Source organism: Aulostomus chinensis, chromosome 21 (assembly GCF_037954235.1).
Source record: "Aulostomus chinensis isolate RoL2024-O1b breed Wild chromosome 21, RoL_Achi_v1.0, whole genome shotgun sequence".
Classification (NCBI taxonomy): Eukaryota; Metazoa; Chordata; class Actinopteri; order Syngnathiformes; family Aulostomidae; genus Aulostomus; species Aulostomus chinensis.
The window spans coordinates 502,501-525,000 of record NC_141340.1 but is presented as its reverse complement, the minus strand read 5'-3'; the positions used below and the strand labels follow the sequence as shown (position 1 = coordinate 525,000).

Below are 22,500 nucleotides of genomic sequence, written 5' to 3'. Positions count from 1 at the left end.
CATCATCACCATCATCATCATCATCATCATCATCATCACCATCATCATCATCATCATCATCACCATCATCTCATGTCTCCCTGAAATTCCCTCAACTCAATTCTGTGTTTAATTGAAGAAGTTGGACTAAATGTCAGCACACACACACACACGCTTACACAAACACACACACACTGACACACACACACACGCTTACACACATACACTGACACACACACACACACGCTTACACACACACACACACACACTGACACACACACACACACGCTTACACACACACACACACACACTGACACACACACACACACAGCTGCCTGGCCCATTCGCTCACATGTTTCCATGGCGACTGAGGTCAACCTCCAGAATACCGATGAGGCTCAGACTGCAGCCTCCCAGCAGATGAACGTGTCATGATCCGCTCACTGATTGTGAGAGGAACTGACGTTCCACCGTGGTACCGGACCGCGACGTGAAAACAGCCGTCACGCGGTGAGAGCCGTGAGACTCAGCAACAACAGTGAAGACTCTTGACGCCTGCCCACACTCGTGATGTAACGAATGCCGATGACTGGAGAGATGGAGAGTAATTTGTTCTGCCAGAGTAACAGAAAGTTGTTGAGGCCTCAAAATAAGTGAACTGAGGGATCAGGTGATGTCTGCCCTCCAGGTGAAGAGTGTCAGTTAGGTGTTGATTTCAAGCTGAGTGAGTCACTCCTGGAACAGGAAGTTGTAACGGTGCTTTGTGTGGTGACAAGGTCCCCCATGTGACTTGTCCGTCGTATTCCTGCTGTTCCACCTCCGACCACATGTGGTGAGTTCAGTCACCTGGTAGCCAGGAGACTCGATTCGTGCAGCGGGAGGGAAGGAGACACCTGCTGGCCAGGAGGGGGATGTGTACAACCCTGCAGCTCTAATTATTTACATTGAAAGATTTTTTTTGTGGGTTGCTTCCACGTTCCAGCCTGCCAAGCAACCATTAATGCACTGATTAGCCATAACATCTGTGGTGGTGACAGCTGCCAGAATGGTACTCCGTCTGTCCTCTTCTCTTTCACGTGTGTCCTCTTGAGTGTGTCGCCATCTTAGCTCCTTGAGTTACTTGAGTCTGTGAAACTGCCGGATGGTTTTGTACCATTTGTGACGGTGGCGGTCTCAGGTGAGGGTCACCTCCAGCCAGTAGTGAGCCGAATTGTGGAAACATACTGAACTCGGTAAAGGTCAGAAAGGTCATTTGGTCAGAACATGAAATCATCTTCTTGTTTCTGTGTGTTCTGCAGGGTTGAGCCACGCCCACGCTGACACCAGGGAGTGTTTGTACTACAACGTCAACTACGAAATTGAGAAGACCAATCAGAGCGGCGTGGAGCACTGTGAGGGTGAGACAGACAAGCGCTCACACTGCTACGCCTCCTGGAGGAACACCTCAGGTTCCATCGAGCTTGTGAAGAAGGGTTGCTGGCTGGACGACTTCAACTGCTACGATCGGTACCAACACACACAGTGCCATGCACACACAGTGCCAAGCACAAAGTGCCACACACACAGTGCCACACACACAGTGCCACGCACACACAGAACCACACACACAGTGCCACGCACACATAGTGCCACACACACAGTGCCACACACACAGTGGCAAGCACACACAGTGCCACACACACAGTGCCACGCACACACAGTGCCACGCACACAGTGCCACGCACACACAGTGCGACACACACAGTGCCACGCACACACAGTGGCAAGCACACACAGTGCCACACACACAGTGCCACGCACACACAGTGCCACGCACACACAGTGCCACGCACACACAGTGCCACACACACAGTGCCACGCACACACAGTGGCAAGCACACACAGGGCCACATACACAGTGCCACACACACAGTGCCACGCACACACAGTGGCAAGCACACACAGTGCCACAATCACAGTGCCACACACACAGTGCCACACACAAAGTGCCATGCACACACAGTGGCAAGCACACACAGTGCCACACACACAGTGCCACACACACAGTGCCACACACACACAGTGGCAAGCACACACAGTGCCACAAACACAGTGCCACACACAGTGGCAAGCACACACAGTGCCACACACACAGTGCCACGCACACAGTGCCACGCACACACAGTGGCAAGCACACACAGTGCCACAATCACAGTGCCACACACACAGTGCCACACACAAAGTGCCATGCACACACAGTGCCACACACACAGTGCCACAAACACAGTGCATCAAACACAGTGCCACACACAGTGCCATGCACACACAGTGCCACACACACAGTGCCACGCACACACAGTGCCACACACAGTGCCACGCACACACAGTGCCACAAACACAGTGCCACACACACAGTGCCACACACACACAGTGGCAAGCACACACAGTGCCACAAACACAGTGCCACACACAGTGGCAAGCACACACAGTGCCACAAACACAGTGCCACACACACAGTGCCACGCACACAGTGCCACGCACACAGTGCCACACACACAGTGCCACACACACACAGTGCCACAAACACAGTGCATCAAACACAGTGCCACACACAGTGCCACGCACACACAGTGCCACACACACAGTGCCACGCACACACAGTGCCACACACAGTGCCACGCACACACAGTGCCACAAACACAGTGCCACACACACAGTGCCACACACACACAGTGGCAAGCACACACAGTGCCACAAACACAGTGCCACACACAGTGGCAAGCACACACAGTGCCACAAACAAAGTGCCACACACACAGTGCCACGCACACAGTGCCACGCACACAGTGCCACACACACAGTGGCAAGCACAGACAGTGCCACAAACACAGTGCCACACACACAGTGGCAAGCACACACAGTGCCACAAATACAGTGCCACACACACAGTGCCACGCACACACAGTGCCACACACACAGTGCCACGCACACACAGTGCCACACACACAGTGCCACGCACACACAGTGCCACAAACACAGTGCCACACACACACGGTGGCAAGCACAAACAGTGCCACAAACACAGTGCCACACACACAGTGCCACGCACACACAGTGCCACACACACAGTGCCACGCACACACAGTGCCACACACAGTGCCACGTACACACAGTGGCAAGCACACACAGTGCCACACATAGTGCCACACACACAGTGCCACGCACAAACAGTGCCACAAACACAGTGCCACAAACACAGTGCCACACACAGTGCCACGCACACACAGTGCCACACACACAGTGCCACGCACAAACAGTGCCACACACACAGTGCCACACACAAAGTGCCATGCACATACAGTGGCAAGCACACACAGTGCCACACACACAGTGGCAAGCACACACAGTGCCACAAACACAGTGCCACGCACACAGTGGCAAGCACACACAGTGCCACAAACACAGTGCCACACACACAGTGCCACGCACACACAGTGCCACGCACACACAGTGCCACGCACACAGTGCCATGCACACACAGTGCCACAAACACAGTGCCACGCACACAGTGGCAAGCACACACAGTGCCACAAACACAGTGCCACACACACAGTGCCACGCACACACAGTGCCACGCACACACAGTGCCACGCACACAGTGCCATGCACACACAGTGCCACGCACACACAGTGGCAAGAACACACAGTGCCACACACAGGGCCACATACACAGTGCCACACACACAGTGCCACGCACACACAGTGGCAAGCACACACAGTGCCACAATCACAGTGCCACACACACAGTGCCACACACAGTGCCACACACACAGTGCCACAAACACAGTGCCACAAACACAGTGCCACACACAGTGCCACGCACACACAGTGCCACACACACAGTGCCAAGCACACACAGTGCCACATACAGTGCCACGCACACACAGTGCCACAAACACAGTGCCACACACACAGTGCCACACACACACAGTGGCAAGCACACACAGTGCCACAAACACAGTGCCACACACAGTGGCAAGCACACACAGTGCCACACACAAAGTGCCACGCACACAGTGCCACGCACACACAGTGGCAAGCACACACAGTGCCACAATCACAGTGCCACACACACAGTGCCACACACAAAGTGCCATGCACACACAGTGGCAAGCACACACAGTGCCACACACACAGTGGCAAGCACACACAGTGCCACACACACAGTGCCACAAACACAGTGCCACAAAAACAGTGCCACACACAGTGCCACGCACACACAGTGCCACACACACAGTGCCACGCACACACAGTGCCAAACACAGTGCCACATACACACAGTGGCAAGCACACACAGTGCCACAAACACAGTGCCACACACAGTGGCAAGCACACACAGTGCCACAAACACAGTGCCACACACACAGTGGCAAGCACACACAGTGCCACAAACACAGTGCCACACACACAGTGCCACGCACACAGTGCCACGCACACACAGTGGCAAGCACAAACAGTGCCACAAACACAGTGCCACACACACAATGCCACGTACACACAGTGGCAAGCACACACAGTGCCACACATAGTGCCACACACACAGTGCCACGCACAAACAGTGCCACACACACAGTGCCGCACACACAGTGCCACACATAGTGCCACACACAAAGTGCCACGCACACAGTGCCACGCACACACAGTGCCACGCACACACAGTGCCACACACACAGTGCCACGTACACACAGTGGCAAGCACACACAGTGCCACACATAGTGCCACACACACAGTGCCACACACACAGTGCCACGCACACACAGTGCCACACACACAGTGCCACGCACAAACAGTGCCACACACACAGTGCCGCACACACAGTGCCACAAACACAGTGCCACGCACACAGTGGCAAGCACACACAGTGCCAAAAACACAGTGCCACACACAGTGCCACGCACACACAGTTCCACACACACAGTGCCACGCACACACAGTGCCACACACACAGTGCCACGCACAAACAGTGCCACAAACACAGTGCCACACACACAGTGGCAAGCACACACAGTGGCAAGCACACACAGTGCCACAAACACAGTGCCACACACACAGTGGCAAGCACACACAGTGCCACAAACACAGTGCCACACACACAGTGGCAAGCACACACAGTGCCACAAACACAGTGCCACACACACAGAGCCACGCACACACAGTGCCACAAACACAGTGCCACACACACAGTGCCACACACACACAGTGGCAAGCACACACAGTGCCACAAACACAGTGCCACGCACACACAGTGCCACACACACAGTGCCACACACACAGTGGCACGCACACACAGTGCCACACACACAGTGCCACGCACACACAGTGCCACAAACACAGTGCCACAAACACAGTGCCACACACACAGTGCCACACACACAGTGCCACGCACACACAGTGGCAAGCACAAACAGTGCCACACACACAGTGCCACGCACATACAGTGCCACGCACACAGTGCCACGCACACACAGTGCCACACACACAGTGCCACGCACACACAGTGGCAAGCACACACAGTGCCACAAACACAGTGCCACACACACAGTGCCACGCACACACAGTGGCAAGCACACACAGTGCCACACACACAGTGCCACGCACACACAGTGCCACAAACACAGTGCCACGCACAAACAGTGCCACAAACACAGTGCCACACACACAGTGCCACGCACACACAGTGGCAAGCACACACAGTGCCACAAACACAGTGCCACACACAGTGCCACGCACACACAGTGCCACACACACAGTGCCACGCACAAACAGTGCCACAAACACAGTGCCACACACACAGTGCCACGCACACACAGTGGCAAGCACACACAGTGCCACAAACACAGTGCCACACACACAGTGGCAAGCACACACAGTGCCACAAACACAGTGCCACACACACAGTGGCAAGCACACACAGTGCCACAAACACAGTGCCACACACACAGTGCCTCGCACACACAGTGGCAAGCACACACAGTGCCACACACACAGTGCCACGCACACACAGTGCCACGCACACACAGTGCCACACACACAGTGCCACGCACACACAGTGCCACAAACACAGTGCCACACACACAGTGCCACACACACACAGTGGCAAGCACACACAGTGCCACAAACACAGTGCCACACACACAGTGCCACACACACAGTGCCACGCACACACAGTGGCAAGCACAAACAGTGCCACACACACAGTGCCACGCACACACAGTGCCACGCACACAGTGCCACGCACACACAGTGCCACACACACAGTGCCACGCACACACAGTGGCAAGCACACACAGTGCCACACATAGTGCCACACACACAGTGCCACGCACACACAGTGGCAAGCACACACAGTGCCACAAACACAGTGCCACACACACAGTGCCACGTACACACAGTGCCAAGCACACACAGTGCCACACATAGTGCCACACACACAGTGCCACACACACAGTGCCACGCACACACAGTGCCACACAGACAGTGCCACGCACAAACAGTGCCACACACACAGTGCCGCACACACAGTGCCACAAACACAGTGCCACACACACAGTGCCACGCACACACAGTGCCACGCACACACAGTGCCACACACACAGTGCCAAGCACACACAGTGGCAAGCACACACAGTGCCACAAACACAGTGCCACACACAGTGCCACGCACACACAGTTCCACACACACAGTGCCACGCACAAAAAGTTCCACAAACACAGTGCCACACACACAGTGCCACACACACACAGTGCCACACACACAGTGCCACGCACACACAGTGCCACAAACACAGTGCCACACACACAGTGGCAAGCACACACAGTGGCAAGCACACACAGTGCCACAAACACAGTGGCAAGCACACACAGTGGCAAGCACACAGTGCCACGCACACACAGTGGCAAGCACAAACAGTGCCACGCACACACAGTGCCACACACACAGTGCCACGCACACACAGTGCCACACACACAGTGCCACGCACACACAGTGGCAAGCACAAACAGTGCCACAAACATCGTGCCACACACACAGTGCCACGCACACACAGTGCCACACACACAGTGCCACGCACACACAGTGGCAAGCACACACAGTGCCACACACACAGTGCCACACACACAGTGCTACACACACACAGTGCCACAAACACAGTGCCACACACACACAGTGCCACACACACACAGTGGCAAGCACACACAGTGCCACACACACACAGTGGCAAGCACACACAGTGCCACAAACACAGTGCCACACACACAGTGCCATGCACACACAGTGGCAAGCACACACAGTGCCACGCACACAGTGCCACACACAAAGTGCCACGCACACACAGTACCACACACACAGTGCCACGCACACACAGTGGCAAGCACACACAGTGCCACACACAGTGCCACACACACAGTGCCACACACACAGTGCCACGCACACACAGTGGCAAGCACACACAGTGCCACAAACACAGTGCCACACACACAGTGCCACGCACACACAGTGCCACGCACACACAGTGCCACACACACAGTGCCACACACACAGTGCCACGCACACACAGTGCCACAAACACAGTGCCACACACACAGTGCCACGCATACACAGTGCCACACACACAGTGCCACGCACACACAGTGGCAAGCACACACAGTGCCACACACAGTGCCACACACACAGTGCCACACACAAAGTGCCATGCACACACAGTGGCAAGCACACACAGTGCCACACACACAGTGGCAAGCACACACAGTGGCAAGCACACACAGTGCCACACATAGTGCCACACACACAGTGCCACACACACAGTGCCACGCACACACAGTGGCAAGCACACACAGTGCCACAAACACAGTGCCACACACACAGTGGCAAGCACACACAGTGCCACAAACACAGTGCCACACACACAGTGCCACGCACACACAGTGGCAAGCACACACAGTGCCACACACACAGTGCCACACACACAGTGCCACGCACACACAGTGCCACAAACACAGTGCCACACACACAGTGCCACGCATACACAGTGCCACACACACAGTGCCACGCACACACAGTGGCAAGCACACACAGTGCCACACACAGTGCCACACACACAGTGCCACACACAAAGTGCCATGCACACACAGTGGCAAGCACACACAGTGCCACACACACAGTGGCAAGCACACACAGTGCCACACACACAGTGCCACACACACAGTGCCACGCACACAGTGGCAAGCGCACACAGTGCCACACACAGTGCCACAAACACAGTGCCACACACAGTGCCATGCACACAGTGCCATACACACAGTGCCACACACACACAGAGGCAAGCACACACAGTGCCACAAACACAGTGCCACACACACAGTGCCACACACACAGTGGCAAGCACACACAGTGCCACACACACAGTGCCACACACACAGTGCCACGCACACAGTGGCAAGCGCACACAGTGCCACACACAGTGCCACAAACACAGTGCCACACACAGTGCCATGCACACAGTGCCACACACACACAGTGGCAAGCACACACAGTGCCACAAACACAGTGCCACACACACAGTGCCACGCACACACAGTGGCAAGCACACACAGTGCCACGCACACACAGTGGCAAGCACACACAGTGCCACACACACAGTGCCACACACACAGTGCCATGCACACACAGTGGCAAGCACACACAGTGCCACAAACCCAGTGCCACACACACAGTGCCACGCACACACAGTGGCAAGCACACACAGTGCCACACACACATTGCCATGCACACACAGTGGCAAGCACACACAGTGCCACAAACACAGTGCCACACACACAGTGCCACACACACAGTGCCACGCACACACAGTGGCAAGCACACACAGTGGCAAGCACACACAGTGCCACAAACACAGTGCCACACACACAGTGCCACGCACACACAGTGGCAAGCACACAGTGCCACACACACAGTGCCACACACACACAGTGGTAAGCACACACAGTGGCAAGCACACACAGTGCCACACACACAGTGCCACACACACAGTGCCACGCACACACAGTGCCACACACAAGTGCCACGCACACACAGTGGCAAGCACACACAGTGCCACACACACAGTGCCACGCACACACAGTGCCACACACACAGTGCCACACACAAGTGCCACGCACACACAGTGGCAAGCACACACAGTGCCACACACACAGTGCCACGCACACACAGTGCCACACACACAGTGCCACGCACACACAGTGGCAAGCACACACAGTGCCACACACACAGTGCCACGCACACACAGTGGCAAACACACACTGGCAAGCACACACAGTGCCACAAACACAGTGCCACACACACTGTGCCACGCACACACAGTGCCACACACACAGTGCCACGCACACAGAGCCACACACACAGTGCCACGCACACAGTTCCACACCCACGAGGTATATATTAATAAATGTGGGCGGAGTTCATGGTTCCACTTCTTTTGGAATTGTCTCTTGTATAAATAGTTGAAGTGATTTTTCTCAGGAAGTTCATTTGTTTTTCATTCAACTTGATTAGTTCTGTTAATTTATTATCTTTTTCTGTCATTTAATTTGATTGCATTGCTGCTGTCACATGACCAATAGACGCTCACTGGCAGCATCAGTTTGGCGAGTCAAGCATCTTTGTCCCAGCCATCACCTGGCTGTCAGCGTGACTTTGTGTGATGTCATGTGACTTGTGTCTGCTCTGGCAGCCAGGAGTGCGTTGCCACCGAGGAGAGCCCTCAGGTCTTCTTTTGCTGCTGTGAAGGAAACTTCTGCAACGAACGCTTTACACACCTGCCCGACACCACCCTGCCACGTGAGTCTGTGTGTGTGTGTGTGTGTGTGTGTGCGCGCGCGCGTGTATGTCTGTGTGTGTGTGTGTGTGTGTGTGAGACAAAATCAAAGTTCAAGACTTTTCTTAGACATTTTTCATGAACATTGGCCCTCATTTATCAAACCAACGTCCAGCAGGAGACGGACGTACAATTGTTTCCACGTACAGTTTCTCTCAGTGCGGACACGACTCGTCTGACCACGACATTACTGGATGTTCTCATGTTCAGTGGTGCTTTGGTGTCACCTCCTCACAGCCACGCCCCTTAACTATCAATCATCATTTTCCAATAATGATCAGTTGACACTCAGATGTTTTAATCTCGATCGGCCAATGAGGACCATGCTATTTTCTGTGTGTCAGTGTTGAAGGCCCAGCCCCCCAGCGTTGGCGTGCTGAATGTGATGATTTACTGTCTGCTGCCCGTCACCATGCTGTTCATTTTTCTACTCGCCGCCATCTGGATGTATCGACACCGCAAACCTCCATACGGACACGTGGACATCATCGAGGTATACACACACACACACACACACACGTGCGTGCTCAGTAGGAGATTGCTCTTCATCTCTGGTCTGATTGGTTCCTGATGGCTGTCATCATCTCAGCCGGACTTTCCTCCATACAATATCAGTAATAATCAAACCGGATCAATGAAAGTGTCCTAACCTTTTGAAACCAGTTTGTTTTGTTTCTTTGCCAACACTCATCATAGCATCATGTCACTGATGTCATTGATGATGTCATCACCCTGTCCATCGGGCGCAGCAGGCTTATGTTCAAGGTCCAGTTTTGGAAGATGTGTAAATGTCCTGTAAGATCCCTCAGTTTAGTCACTCACATCTCGCTGGTTCTTTTTCGTCACGTGATGAGTTGAAGGACCTTTGGAAAGTTGAGGTCTGACATTGATGAGCCTCTCACCGATGAACCAGGCCTCTGCACAGTCCTCTGGAAATCCAGGCTGTTGAAGACCTCAAATCCTAAAGGCCTTGCTGGCAGACCTGCCGGTCCCGTCCGGCTCTCAGGGCACTGCGCTTATGTATTCACATCCTTTCACCAGCCTGGAGAAGAAGAATGGATTCATCAGCAGGTTCAGCTGTTGTGTGGATTACACTGAAGACCAGGAGGCTTCGGAGTACCTCCGTAGTGGGTGGCCCAGAATCTCTGAAGCGACCAACACATATCTGAAGGCTCCCCTCGGACTACAGAGGGCATGGACACAGCCCTGAAGAGCGCATGGGGGACACTGCCGGGGTGGATTCTTTTCCGTCAGACTTCTTTCCAGCTGACTTGTGTCAGCAGTTCTGACTCTGCTGCCGAGAGGAGGGAACCTCCAGGACACCAAGAACTGGTGGCCAGTGGCCCTGCGATGTTCAGATCATGAACTGCTGTCCAAAGTTTTGCCAATAGACTGAGGAAGCGATGGACCAGGTGATCCACTGGACCCAGACCCAGATGAGGAGCTGCCATACATTTCTAGTCATGGAGTCACATGGACTTGAGATTCTACGCAATGGAGGAGTGCTGATGTGTTCCTGTCTCAGTGGTGCTGAGGGTTAGGGTTAGGGTTCAGGGTTCTTAAAAGATTCAATTGCACTGGCCTACTGACAGGAGGTGTGTGAAGAGGGAAACTGTGAGTCCCCTTCGTAAACAGGGAGCAGGAATGGGAGTTGGACAGAGAAAGAGGAGCCGGGAGTGGTGGGTTTTGAAAAGAAATGGGGAATCGATTGTATGGACCAATGGAGGTTTGGGGTTAGAAGGGGTTTGGGGTTGGATTGGTTGGGGTTAGGGTTCGGAAAAAGCATCAATGGTGGTTGGGGTTAGGGTGAGGGGATGGGTAAGGTTACGATACGTTAAAGTGGAGATGGAGGGAGAGGGCTGGATGTTAGTGAGAGGAGGTGGTTTTTACTTTAGATGGAAAGGGAAGGCGAGTAGGGGGGAGGGAAATGATAGGGGTTTTGGGGGCGTTCCCGGGGGGAGAAAAAGGACGGACAGAGTTGGTTGGCCCTGGTCATTAAGTCCCCCCGGGGTGATCGTCCCCAGTCTGTGTATCCAGATTTTTTCGGCTCTCTTCCTCTGCCCACAAGACCATTGGTCATTGTTTTCCAGGCCAGTTATTATTAAGTGGGTGGGTGAGTGTTTTTGGAAATGTTGGACCAATGGGGTGCCAAGACGACCTGCCCCAATGTTGTAAAGGTGCTGAGATAGCCGGGTGTGTATTCAATGGTTGGTTTCTCCAATGTAATGTTTGTGGCAGAGCGTGCAAGTGATTAAGTATATAACGTTGGAGGTGTGGAGAGAAAAGGTACCCAGTGTTGGGTGTTCTGTTTGGGTGTGGGGATTTATAATGAATTGCCTGTGTTTATACTGGTGATGGTAAGTGAGTTTGGAGGGTCTATGGTCTGAGCATTTGGATCTGGTGAGTATGGCTTGAAGGGTTAGGGTTTCTTGTGTGGGCTGCGATGACTTTGTGGTTGGTAAATGCTGGGTGTTGGGTCTGTATGTTATTGAAGTTGTGTTTAATGGTATGATGGAAGATTGTTGTTTTATGGGAAAAAGTTGAAAAAAATGGAATGATATGTTGTGGTGTAGATGGGGGGGGGGGGGGGCTGGGTTGTCTCTGACCACCGGGGGGGAAGGGGGGTTGTTGGGGATGCAAATCCTGGTTCGGATAGGGGTTGGGGATGGGGGAGGGGGGAGGAAGAGGATACAGACCCTGGTTCGGGTAGGGTGATGGGGGTTGAGACAACCCAGTGTGCCAGACCTGGGAGGGGACTGGTGAGGATGGCTGGGAGGAGCGGGTGGGAGCGAGAGAGGCCACGGTGTTATTTTTGATGGTCCGAAGGAATCGTTTGGAGTAACCTCTATGGCGTAGACTCTGAAATAATGTGGTTGTGGCAGAGTTGAAGTCCGTGATGTTGGAGCAGATGCGGTGGAAGCGGATCAGTTGAGATTTGATGATTGCAGTCAAGGTGTGTTTGGGGTGGTAGCTAGTTTTATGGAGGAGGGCATGTGTGTCTGTGGGTTTAAAGTACACTTTAGTTTGTATTGTTTTGAGTTGTGAATTGGTGGTAGAGAAATGTACTGTAGTGTCGAGGAAGTTGATGGAATCCGGATCTATATTATGTTTGATTTTTATAGTGGGTGATGATTGTTGAGGGTATCTAAAAGTTTAGAAATTGGGTGTGAGTGTGGGGCCAGATTCCGAGGTGGAGTGGAGGAGCGCTGATGTGTTCCTGTCTCAGTGGTGCTGAGGGTTAGGGTTAGACACTCCAGTGGAAACTGGAGATTTAACTCTGTTTGATGGGACCTTTAAGCCTTTGGTCTAATATCTGTCTGGTGTTAATGTCTCGCCCTGCAGGACCTAGCCCCACCCCCTGCCCACCCCCTGCCAGGGCTCAAACCTCTGCAGTTGCTGGAGGTGAAGGCCAGGGGGCGCTTTGGCTGTGTGTGGAAGGCCCAGATGCTGAATGACTTTGTTGCTGTCAAGATCTTCCCGGTCCAGGTAACACAGCTGCAGTGCAGCACCACGTTTGTTAGACGCCGTCATGAATCTGCTGGGGACAAATAACTTGGAACACGCAACTGTTTCAGTCTTCGTGAACCATGTCATAAACCCCTCACCAGCATCGCTGGTCAAACAATTCCAGGTTTTGTTCTTCTTCTCTTGACTGGGATGTTGTAGCTGATCAGCTTGTCTTCTCAGAATTAAAGTCCAAACCACTTTTGCAATTTTGTTTGATCGTTGTCAAGAGAACTTTTGCTAACTGTAGCGTGGCTAATCTGCTTTCATTTATTTTCCCACACAAGTCTGACCTCTGACCCTCCCTGATGCTCTGAAACCTGCAAAGGTCCAGGATCCTGTTCAAGACCTGCAACGTTTCCTGTTGTTGTTACAGAATAAAGAGTCGTGGCAGAACGAGGCGGACGTCTTCAACACGCCAGGAATGAAGCATGCCAACATCCTGCGCTTCATCGCAGCTGAGCGGCGAGGGAGCCCCCTGGAGGCTGAACTGTGGCTCGTCAGTGAGTTCCACGAGAGGGTGAGACTTGTTTATTGGACTGAGACAGGACATAGACAGTTGACCGTTGACAAATGCATGTTCTTATTGTAGAGTTGATACAAGTTTTGAATATGTCAAATAAACATTTCTTTCAGTGTGCATCAACGTCCCTGTAGCCTGCCTCATTAGCGAACGTACCTTCAGGTTCGACTGACGTCGTTAAAAACTAGTTTGACTGCAACGTCTGGAGGACATTTAAAGAACAGTTGTCCTTCAGGGTTCATATTTATCCTCAATTTCGCCTGCAGGGTTCTTTGTCCGACTTCCTAAAGGGAAGCGTGGTCAGCTGGTTTGAGCTGTGCCACATCTCCGAGTCGATGGCTTGCGGTCTGGCCTACCTGCACGAGGACATCCCCCGGCAGAAAGGAGAGAGACCCAAACCTGCCATCGCTCACAGGTCGGCCATTTTAAAAGGGTTATCAACAGCTTTTGGTAAGATGGTGCGTTGACATACCTGGAAATATGAACAATGCTAAGAAACAACGTAGAGTTGGACATCGAAAAGGAAGCTCTGCTGCTGTGAGATTACTGTTAATCACCAGGGTGGATCACCAGGGTGGATCACCAGGGTGGATCAACATAATCTTCACCATGGTTGTGTCCCCAGGGATTTTAAGAGTAAGAACATCATGCTGCGTTCAGACCTCTCTGCTGTCATTGGAGACTTCGGCCTCGCTGTTCGCTTCGAGCCAGGAAACCCACCTGGGGAGATGCATGGACAGGTGAGCTAAGCCACCGCAGGTGGGCAAGAGACAAGCTTCAGTATGTTAAGTGTCAGTTTAACGTGTGTGTGTGTGTGTGTGTGTGTGTGTGTGTGTGTGTGTGTGTGTCTGTAGGTAGGAACAGGGCGTTACATGGCACCTGAGGTTCTAGAGGGAGCCATCAACTTCCAGCGGGACGCCTTCCTGCGGATAGACATGTACGCCGTCGGATTAGTTTTGTGGGAGTTGGTTACTCGCTGCAAAGCTGCTGACGGTAACACACACACACACACACACACACACACACACACACATACACGACAGTCCCTGAGCACACCACAAACCAACTAAAAGTCCACAACAGGTTAATAATATAAATACCTTGCAGTACTCTGTGTGTGTGTGTGTGTGTGTGTGTGTGTGTGTGTGTGTGTGTGTGTGTGTGTGTGTGTGTGTGTGTGTGTGTGTGTGTGTGTGTGTCAGGCCCAGTTGATGAGTACATGCTGCCATTTGAGGAGGAAGTTGGTCAGCATCCATCACTGGAGGACCTTCAGGAAGTCGTCGTCCACAAGAAGTTGCGACCAGTGTTGAAGGATGTGTGGCTCAAACACAGCGTCAGTACACACACACACACACACACACACACACACTTTTCTCATTCAACAGGAAGTGGTCATCTCCTGGCTCCTCCCCCAGCAGCCAATAGGATCGCTCCATGTGATTGTGGTGATTGAACCAGTAAATCAGCTCTGGTGAACAAAAGTTGATGATCTTCCAGGTTCAGTTCATCAAGATCATCTTCACTAATGAACCCTCTGATGATGCTGGAAGCCTGGATGCTACGTTAGCAGTGCTAAGCTAATGTTAGCCTATGAAGGAGCTACACCAGGGTCACATGACTTCAAGGTCACCACCACTAAGCTTCAGGCTTCTTGTTTCCCCCTGATGACCTTTAATGACCTCCATGACCTCTGTAGGCTCCTCCAGACTCTTGTTAGCAACCCAGGTTTTTAAGACTCCACCACTCCAACATCCACCAGTCTGGTGTTACTGGTGGATCTGATGTAGAACTGAACCTCCACTATCCACCAGTCTGGTGTTACTGGTGGATCTGATGTAGAACTGAACCTCCACCATCCACCAGTCTGGTGTTTACTGGTGGATCTGATGTAGAACTGAACCTCCACCATCCACCGGTCTGGTGTTACTGGTGGATCAGATGTAGAACTGAACCTCCACCATCCACCGGTCTGGTGTTTACTGGTGGATCTGATGTAGAACTGAACCTCCACCATCCACCGGTCTGGTGTTTACTGGTGGATCTGATGTAGAACTGAACCTCCACCATCCACCGGTCTGGTGTTTACTGGTGGATCTGATGTAGAACTGAACCTCCACCATCCACCAGTCTGGTGTTACTCGTGGATCTGATGTAGAACTGAACCAGTCTGGTGTTTACTGGTGGATCTGATGTAGAACTGAACCTCCACCATCCACCAGTCTGGTGTTTACTGGTGGATCTGATGTAGAACTGAACCTCCACCATCCACTGGTCTGGTGTTTACTGGTGGATCTGATGTAGAACTGAACCTCCACCATCCACCAGTCTGGTGTTACTGGTGGATCTGATGTAGAACTGAACCAGTCTGGTGTTTACTGGTGGATCTGATGTAGAACTGAACCTCCACCATCCACCGGTCTGGTGTGTACTGGTGGATCTGATGTAGAACTGAACCTCCACCATCAACCGGTCTGGTGTTACTGGTGGATCTGATGTAGAACTGAACCAGTCTGGTGTTTACTGGTGGATCTGATGTAGAACTGAACCTCCACCATCCACCGGTCTGGTGTTTACTGGTGGATCTGATGTAGAACTGAACCTCCACCATCCACCAGTCTGGTGTTACTGGTGGATCTGATGTAGAACTGAACCAGTCTGGTGTTTACTGGTGGATCTGATGTAGAACTGAACCTCCACCATCCACCGGTCTGGTGTGTACTGGTGGATCTGATGTAGAACTGAACCTCCACCATCAACCGGTCTGGTGTTTACTGGTGGATCTGATGTAGAACTGAACCTCCACCATCCACCGGTCTGGTGTGTACTGGTGGATCTGATGTAGAACTGAACCTTCGCCATCCACCGTTCTGGTGTTTACTGGTGGATCTGATGTAGAACTGAACCTCCACCATCCACCGGTCTGGTGTTTACTGGTGGATCTGATGTAGAACTGAACCTCCACCATCCACCGGTCTGGTGTGTACTGGTGGATCTGATGTAGAACTGAACCTTCGCCATCCACCGTTCTGGTGTTTACTGGTGGATCTGATGTAGAACTGAACCTCCACCATCCACCGGTCTGGTGTTTACTGGTGGATCTGATGTAGAACTGAACCTCCACCATCCACCGGTCTGGTGTTTACTGGTGGATCTGATGTAGAACTGAACCTCCACCATCCACCGGTCTGGTGTTTACTGGTGGATCTGATGTAGAACTGAACCTGCTGATCGGGATCTGGGTTGTACTTCCTGCGTTAATCACTGTCTTGGTGTCCTCAGGGTCTCGCTCACGTCTGTGAGACAGCGGAGGAGTGTTGGGATCATGACGCTGAAGCTCGCCTGTCTGCCGGCTGTGTGCAGGAGAGGATTAGCCTGGTGCGGCGCCTCACCACCACCATCACCCCGCCTACCTCTGACCACCACTCCCCTCGGGGCTCCATAGTGCTGCCCGTTCCAATGGTAACCAACACGGACTTCCAATCCAAAGAGTCCAGTATATGAGGAGGAACAGAACTTCGGGTGAAGGCCTGACTGTGAATGTCCTGACATTCAGTTCAGCTTCCCCTGAACACACACACACACACGCACGCACGCACGCACGCACGCACACACACGCACACACACACACACAGACCTTCTTTTCTCAGAGTAATTTTAAAACTTGAACGTGAATGCAGCTGCTGTTGGGTCTAGTTGGATTTATGTTTTATATCTGTCCTTTTGGAAAAACATAACCAGCACACACACACACACACACACACACACACACACACATACACACAGGAAGACAACGTTCAGGTCTGACTCATTGAATGACCTCCGGGTACCTCAGCGATGACTTTACATTTTTTTACTTCATCATCTTCTGCCACTGTATTTACCGAGCAGCCGTGTTGCCTAGCAACCACCTACCATTAACCTTCCATCAGGACTTTTGTTTGTTTTACTATGATGCTGCAAACGTGGGCAGGAAGTGATGACGACTGTTACACAGCAACTCATTCCCACTCAGCGGATATAACGGGTTGATGCAAACAGGAAGTGAAGTCAGAAGGAAAGAGGGAGGACTATTTTTTTGTGTTCGACTGTTCATCAAGAGAGGTTGAAGGCTGACCCACGGTGGCGTGTTTTCAGAGGTGTCCCCTGCAGATGTGTGATTGGACGGCACCCAACTGCAGCATTTCAGTTGGAAATGAAACTTCTCAGGTAACCAGGTCTGCAGGGGTCGATGACCGGCCATGCCAAGCTGGAAGGGCGGGGCCAATAACAGATGTGTGTGATGAGTTCCTTTGATGGTTGTGGCTTATCTGAGGGTGCTCAAAGCCGATTGGCTGTCTTAATATGTAGATTTGCAAGGTGCCCAAACACTTTCATGGTGCAACAACCGTGTGATGCTGCGGTGGAGGCATCCAGGTCTGTTTGTGTGTGTGTGTGTGTGTGTGTGTGTGTGTGTGTGTGTGTGTGTGTGTGTGTGTGTGAACTGTGCATAAAGTCACATGATGTGACAGGTGATGAGTTTTCTACTGTACATGTTTACTGTTGTGTAGTAGCTGGAGGTCAGTGACAGACCTGTGACCTTCGACCTCTCAGTCATGCACCAATTAGTTGTTTTGGTTCACGGTGGTGATCAAGGCCCTCAGTTCTGAAGGATGCGTGCATACAGAGGAAGCTCACGCCGCCTCCTACGCTAACGCTGACAAGCTAACTAGCCGCTAAATGTTGCTCTGCCATGGAAATACTGCAGTTTTACTGCACTTCTACTTTAGTTTTACTGTTTAAAATCACTGCAGTGAACATGAACTGTCAGATGCACCACTCACACTGTTCATCACACACTCTTCACACTCTTCACACACTCTTCATCACACACTGTTCACCTCACACTTTTCACACACATGCACACTCTTCATCTCACTCTTCACTGAAAAAATGAATTGCCTTCAAACGTCTGTGTTTAACTGTTGTGATTGATGACGTCATACTGTCACGGTGTGATGTCATCAGCCTGCTGCGATGACGCTTGTGTGCACTGATGCAGGATCCACTGCTCTGGCTCTTCCTGCCAGTTGTTGCCACGAGGAGCCTCCGATCAGCTGACTTCTTCAATCACTCAGAATCTTAGTCTTCCACCATTTCAAGCTGAATGTGGGCGTGTCCAGGGCAGATGTGAGGCGGAGTCCTGTGAGCACATTTCCAGGTAGATTAATGAAGGCCATCAAGTCTAGGATGAGCGTGGTTCTGTTACTCACCATATTTTTGTGTTCACGTAACTTGTGTGTTTCGTCTGTCGACCTTCTGCAGTCTGTCGCTCTCCTGGGACCAGTTTCATCCATGAGGCCTCGGGTCACATGACTTTATTCACGCTTCTCATCTCGGAGAGAAATGGTCATTTCAATTTTGACATTCATATGCAGGCGAAAACCTCAACTTCTTGTCGGCAGTCTGACCAGAACTCCACTCAGAAAACCAGCATTTTAAAAGATGTAAGCTTGTCGTCATGGTGACAGAGCTGATAAATCATGAATTCATTCTTGTGATGTTGCATTGAATCCTTTTGATCTGTTACCGCCATGAAATCATGTCTTGGACCCAGACACAATGGCGTTCCCTGTATATTGGTGGTGGAAACTCCGCCCCATCTACTCTGAGACACGCCTTGCTCTAATCAATGAACCGAGCTATTGCAGCTAAATTTTTTCCACAATACCCTCCAGGAAACTCAGAGGTCAAAGGTCAGAGGTCTCTTACTTCCTGACCTCGTACATTCATGTATTCCCCGTATGCCGAGGTGTTTCCACGGTAACAGGCTGGAGTTCAGACCCATCAAACAAAGTTAGTTTTTTGTGACATTTCAGTGTGTGTGACTCCGTGTTAACCTTTGAATGTCCATGCTGCTGCTGCCCTCCACTCAAAGATCAATCTAGTGCTCAAGTTGATGTTTTCTTTATGTAAATTGTTTCTTTGACTTCTGGGGCGTTGAACTCGTGCGACTCTCATGAGAAGAAGTCGGCGACGGAGTGTTGTGGCGTTGGAGAGAACAGCTGGTAGAAGAACCCACGACAGCTCATGAACCACAGATCACCTCAGTACCAGAAATACCTCGAGACTTTCTACCTGCTCCACTCCCACCCCCACGTTCGTTTGTCTCCGTCAGAATCGACCCCCAAGCTGTCGAAATGCTTTTGACTCGACTTCATGACCCACCTGGACAGGACGACCACCTCCGCCCTTCCCTTCTCCCCCGTCTGCACTCTTCCATCTGTTGTCCCTCTCGTTCACTCATCCCTGCTTCCTTCCGTCCTCCAGTGCCTCCTCACCTCCATCAACCTGAGCTCTGCTTCTCTTGGGGGCTCTCCGGTCCTCCAGGCAGCCTCTGACCCCCTGTAGGAGGAGGACTGAACAGCTTCACTGGACCTCGAATTTTCATGCTTTTTTTCTTGCTGCTTTTCCTCCCTGATTTCCCAACGGGTTAAAGTTCAGAAGGTTGATTTTCAAATTTATTAATAACACGTGAAATCTTCAGTCTGCAATTTTTACATTTTTCCCTTCAACATTCAACCTTTTATCCTTAATTTGCATATACATGTATATGTACATGTATGTGTATATATACATATATACATGTACATATACACATACATGTATATATACATGTACATGTGTATATATACATGTATATATACATATGTACATGTATATACACATGTACATATGTATATATACATGTATATGTGTATATATACATGTATATATACACATATACATGTATGTATATATGTATACATACACATATATACATATATGTGTATGTATATATGCATACATACATGTATGTGTAGATGTATATTATACATATATGTATATATTTACACATAAATAATGTGTATATACATATATATTTAGATATACATGTATATATATAAAAAAATTCTACTAGTTTATTTTTGATGTAATGTATGAATTTATCATTTCAGAATGTCTAATTGTTCCTTGTAAATATTTACTTGAATAATATGTGGTAAATGTACTTTCGTTCATTTTTAGTTACTGGAGGAAAATGAAGGGATTTCCGTCCATCCATCTATTCATCCATTCTCCACCCATCCATCTATTCATCCATTATCTGCCCATCCATCCATCCGTCCATCCATCATCCACCCATCCATCCGTCCGTCATCCATCCGTCCATCCATACATTTTCTACAGCTTATCCTGTTAAGAGTGGCGGAGGGTGGAGCCTATCCTAGCTGCGGCGAGAATCTCGTCTTCCATCTTCTTCTTTGGCATCTTCTCTACTCTGACCTCCTGTTGGTGCCTCCTTCCTTCCTCATTTCCTGTCTCTGAATGTAACTTCCTGCGTTTGTGATGAAATGCATCAAGGATATTAAACCAGGACAAGACTCCCGTGACAAAAAAAATCCTGCAATAATTAGTTAGAGAAGTATTCTGATGTATTTTCACACGTATCTCGCGACTCGAGACCGGACTGACGTGACCACAACTCTGATCCAGGTGTTTCCAGGAACATATTACCTCATTACGCCCCACAAGCAGGAAGTTGAATGCTGTCAGTGATGGCATGAAGACTCGGCCAGCATTCAAGAACGCCATCATCTCAATACACAATAATTAAGGAGAACCTGAAATATAAACTGCGGGTCACGTCAGAGTTTGAGAACATATGAAGATGTTAGTCTCTGTGGAAGTGACTGATAGCATTGTTAGCATCACGCAGCGAAACCAGTGGCAAAAACAAATAATGGGACCAATGCTAAATGCTAACAGTGCTGCAGTGCCATTTTAAACAACATTTACCCTCAAAACATGGCAAGTGAAATGTTAGTGAAGCTCCGCTCACTTTCACTTACATATGTGACCTCAGCCTTAGCTTGTACCACAAGCTAACATGTCACACTTGTATAGCAAGAGCTGTTAAAAAAAAGAAAAAAAAACTTGATACTGTAGAATTGTTCAGGTGATCTAGAAACTGTTTTGAATAATTGTTGAATAATTGTAAATTAGCTCCATGGACAAGATCAAATTCAACATGGCGGCTTGCTGAGTTTTACGCAGTTGTAATAAAAGTTCCACTGTTGCATATGATTTTAATCATATGAATATTACATAATTATTGTGTTCATCAAAACAAAACCACAAACACAATAAAACACTTTAGCTTCAGGATTCCCATTTAAACCAGCATGTTTGCTATAAAACCATAAAAATCAAACAAAATAGCATTGCTAATATGTTGACAGAGATTGTAGCATTTCGGCTAATAAATTTACCTCAACACAGATTGCTAATAGAGCAGAAACACAAATGTGAAGACTTCTCTGTTCACTTGCAAGCATTCCCTGCTGTGGTGTTCGTGAGCCTGGATGCTAACTGGTGGTGTTTTAATTCGGTTTTAGTCCAGTTATGACAAGTTTTAACTGCCAGAGATGCTTCCATGTTTGTGACCTCGAGTAGAAAACAAGTCGCCATGAATGTTTCTTTTTCACATGCTAGTTTTTGTGATCAGGGGCCTTAGTTAATGTGTAAACTATAATGTAATAATATTCACAACCTCACCGATATTG

The 22,500-nt window shown here is 50.5% G+C and overlaps 1 protein-coding gene across 2 annotated transcripts in view; it reads left to right on the top strand.

The window, feature by feature from the left end:
• Positions 1 to 22,500, top strand: part of LOC147241244 (activin receptor type-2B-like) — a 31,357-nt gene that overhangs the window by 7,484 nt on the left and 1,373 nt on the right. The window contains exons 2-12 of one of the 2 annotated variants that reach the window (XM_086191953.1): positions 1,278 to 1,485; positions 9,748 to 9,854; positions 10,236 to 10,384; positions 13,234 to 13,377; positions 13,772 to 13,915; positions 14,185 to 14,333; positions 14,544 to 14,658; positions 14,773 to 14,911; positions 15,121 to 15,251; positions 17,198 to 17,377; positions 20,963 to 22,500. The exon at positions 20,963 to 22,500 is cut by the window's right edge and continues 1,373 nt beyond it. In XM_086191953.1, coding sequence (XP_086048079.1) covers positions 1,278 to 1,485; positions 9,748 to 9,854; positions 10,236 to 10,384; positions 13,234 to 13,377; positions 13,772 to 13,915; positions 14,185 to 14,333; positions 14,544 to 14,658; positions 14,773 to 14,911; positions 15,121 to 15,251; positions 17,198 to 17,377; positions 20,963 to 21,262 — 1,766 coding nt within the window. In that variant the 3' untranslated portion in view covers positions 21,263 to 22,500. Of the gene's footprint in view, positions 1 to 1,277; positions 1,486 to 9,747; positions 9,855 to 10,235; positions 10,385 to 13,233; positions 13,378 to 13,771; positions 13,916 to 14,184; positions 14,334 to 14,543; positions 14,659 to 14,772; positions 14,912 to 15,120; positions 15,252 to 17,197; positions 20,492 to 20,962 lie in introns of those variants that run through there. The other variant, XM_086191955.1, reaches the window with a different exon arrangement.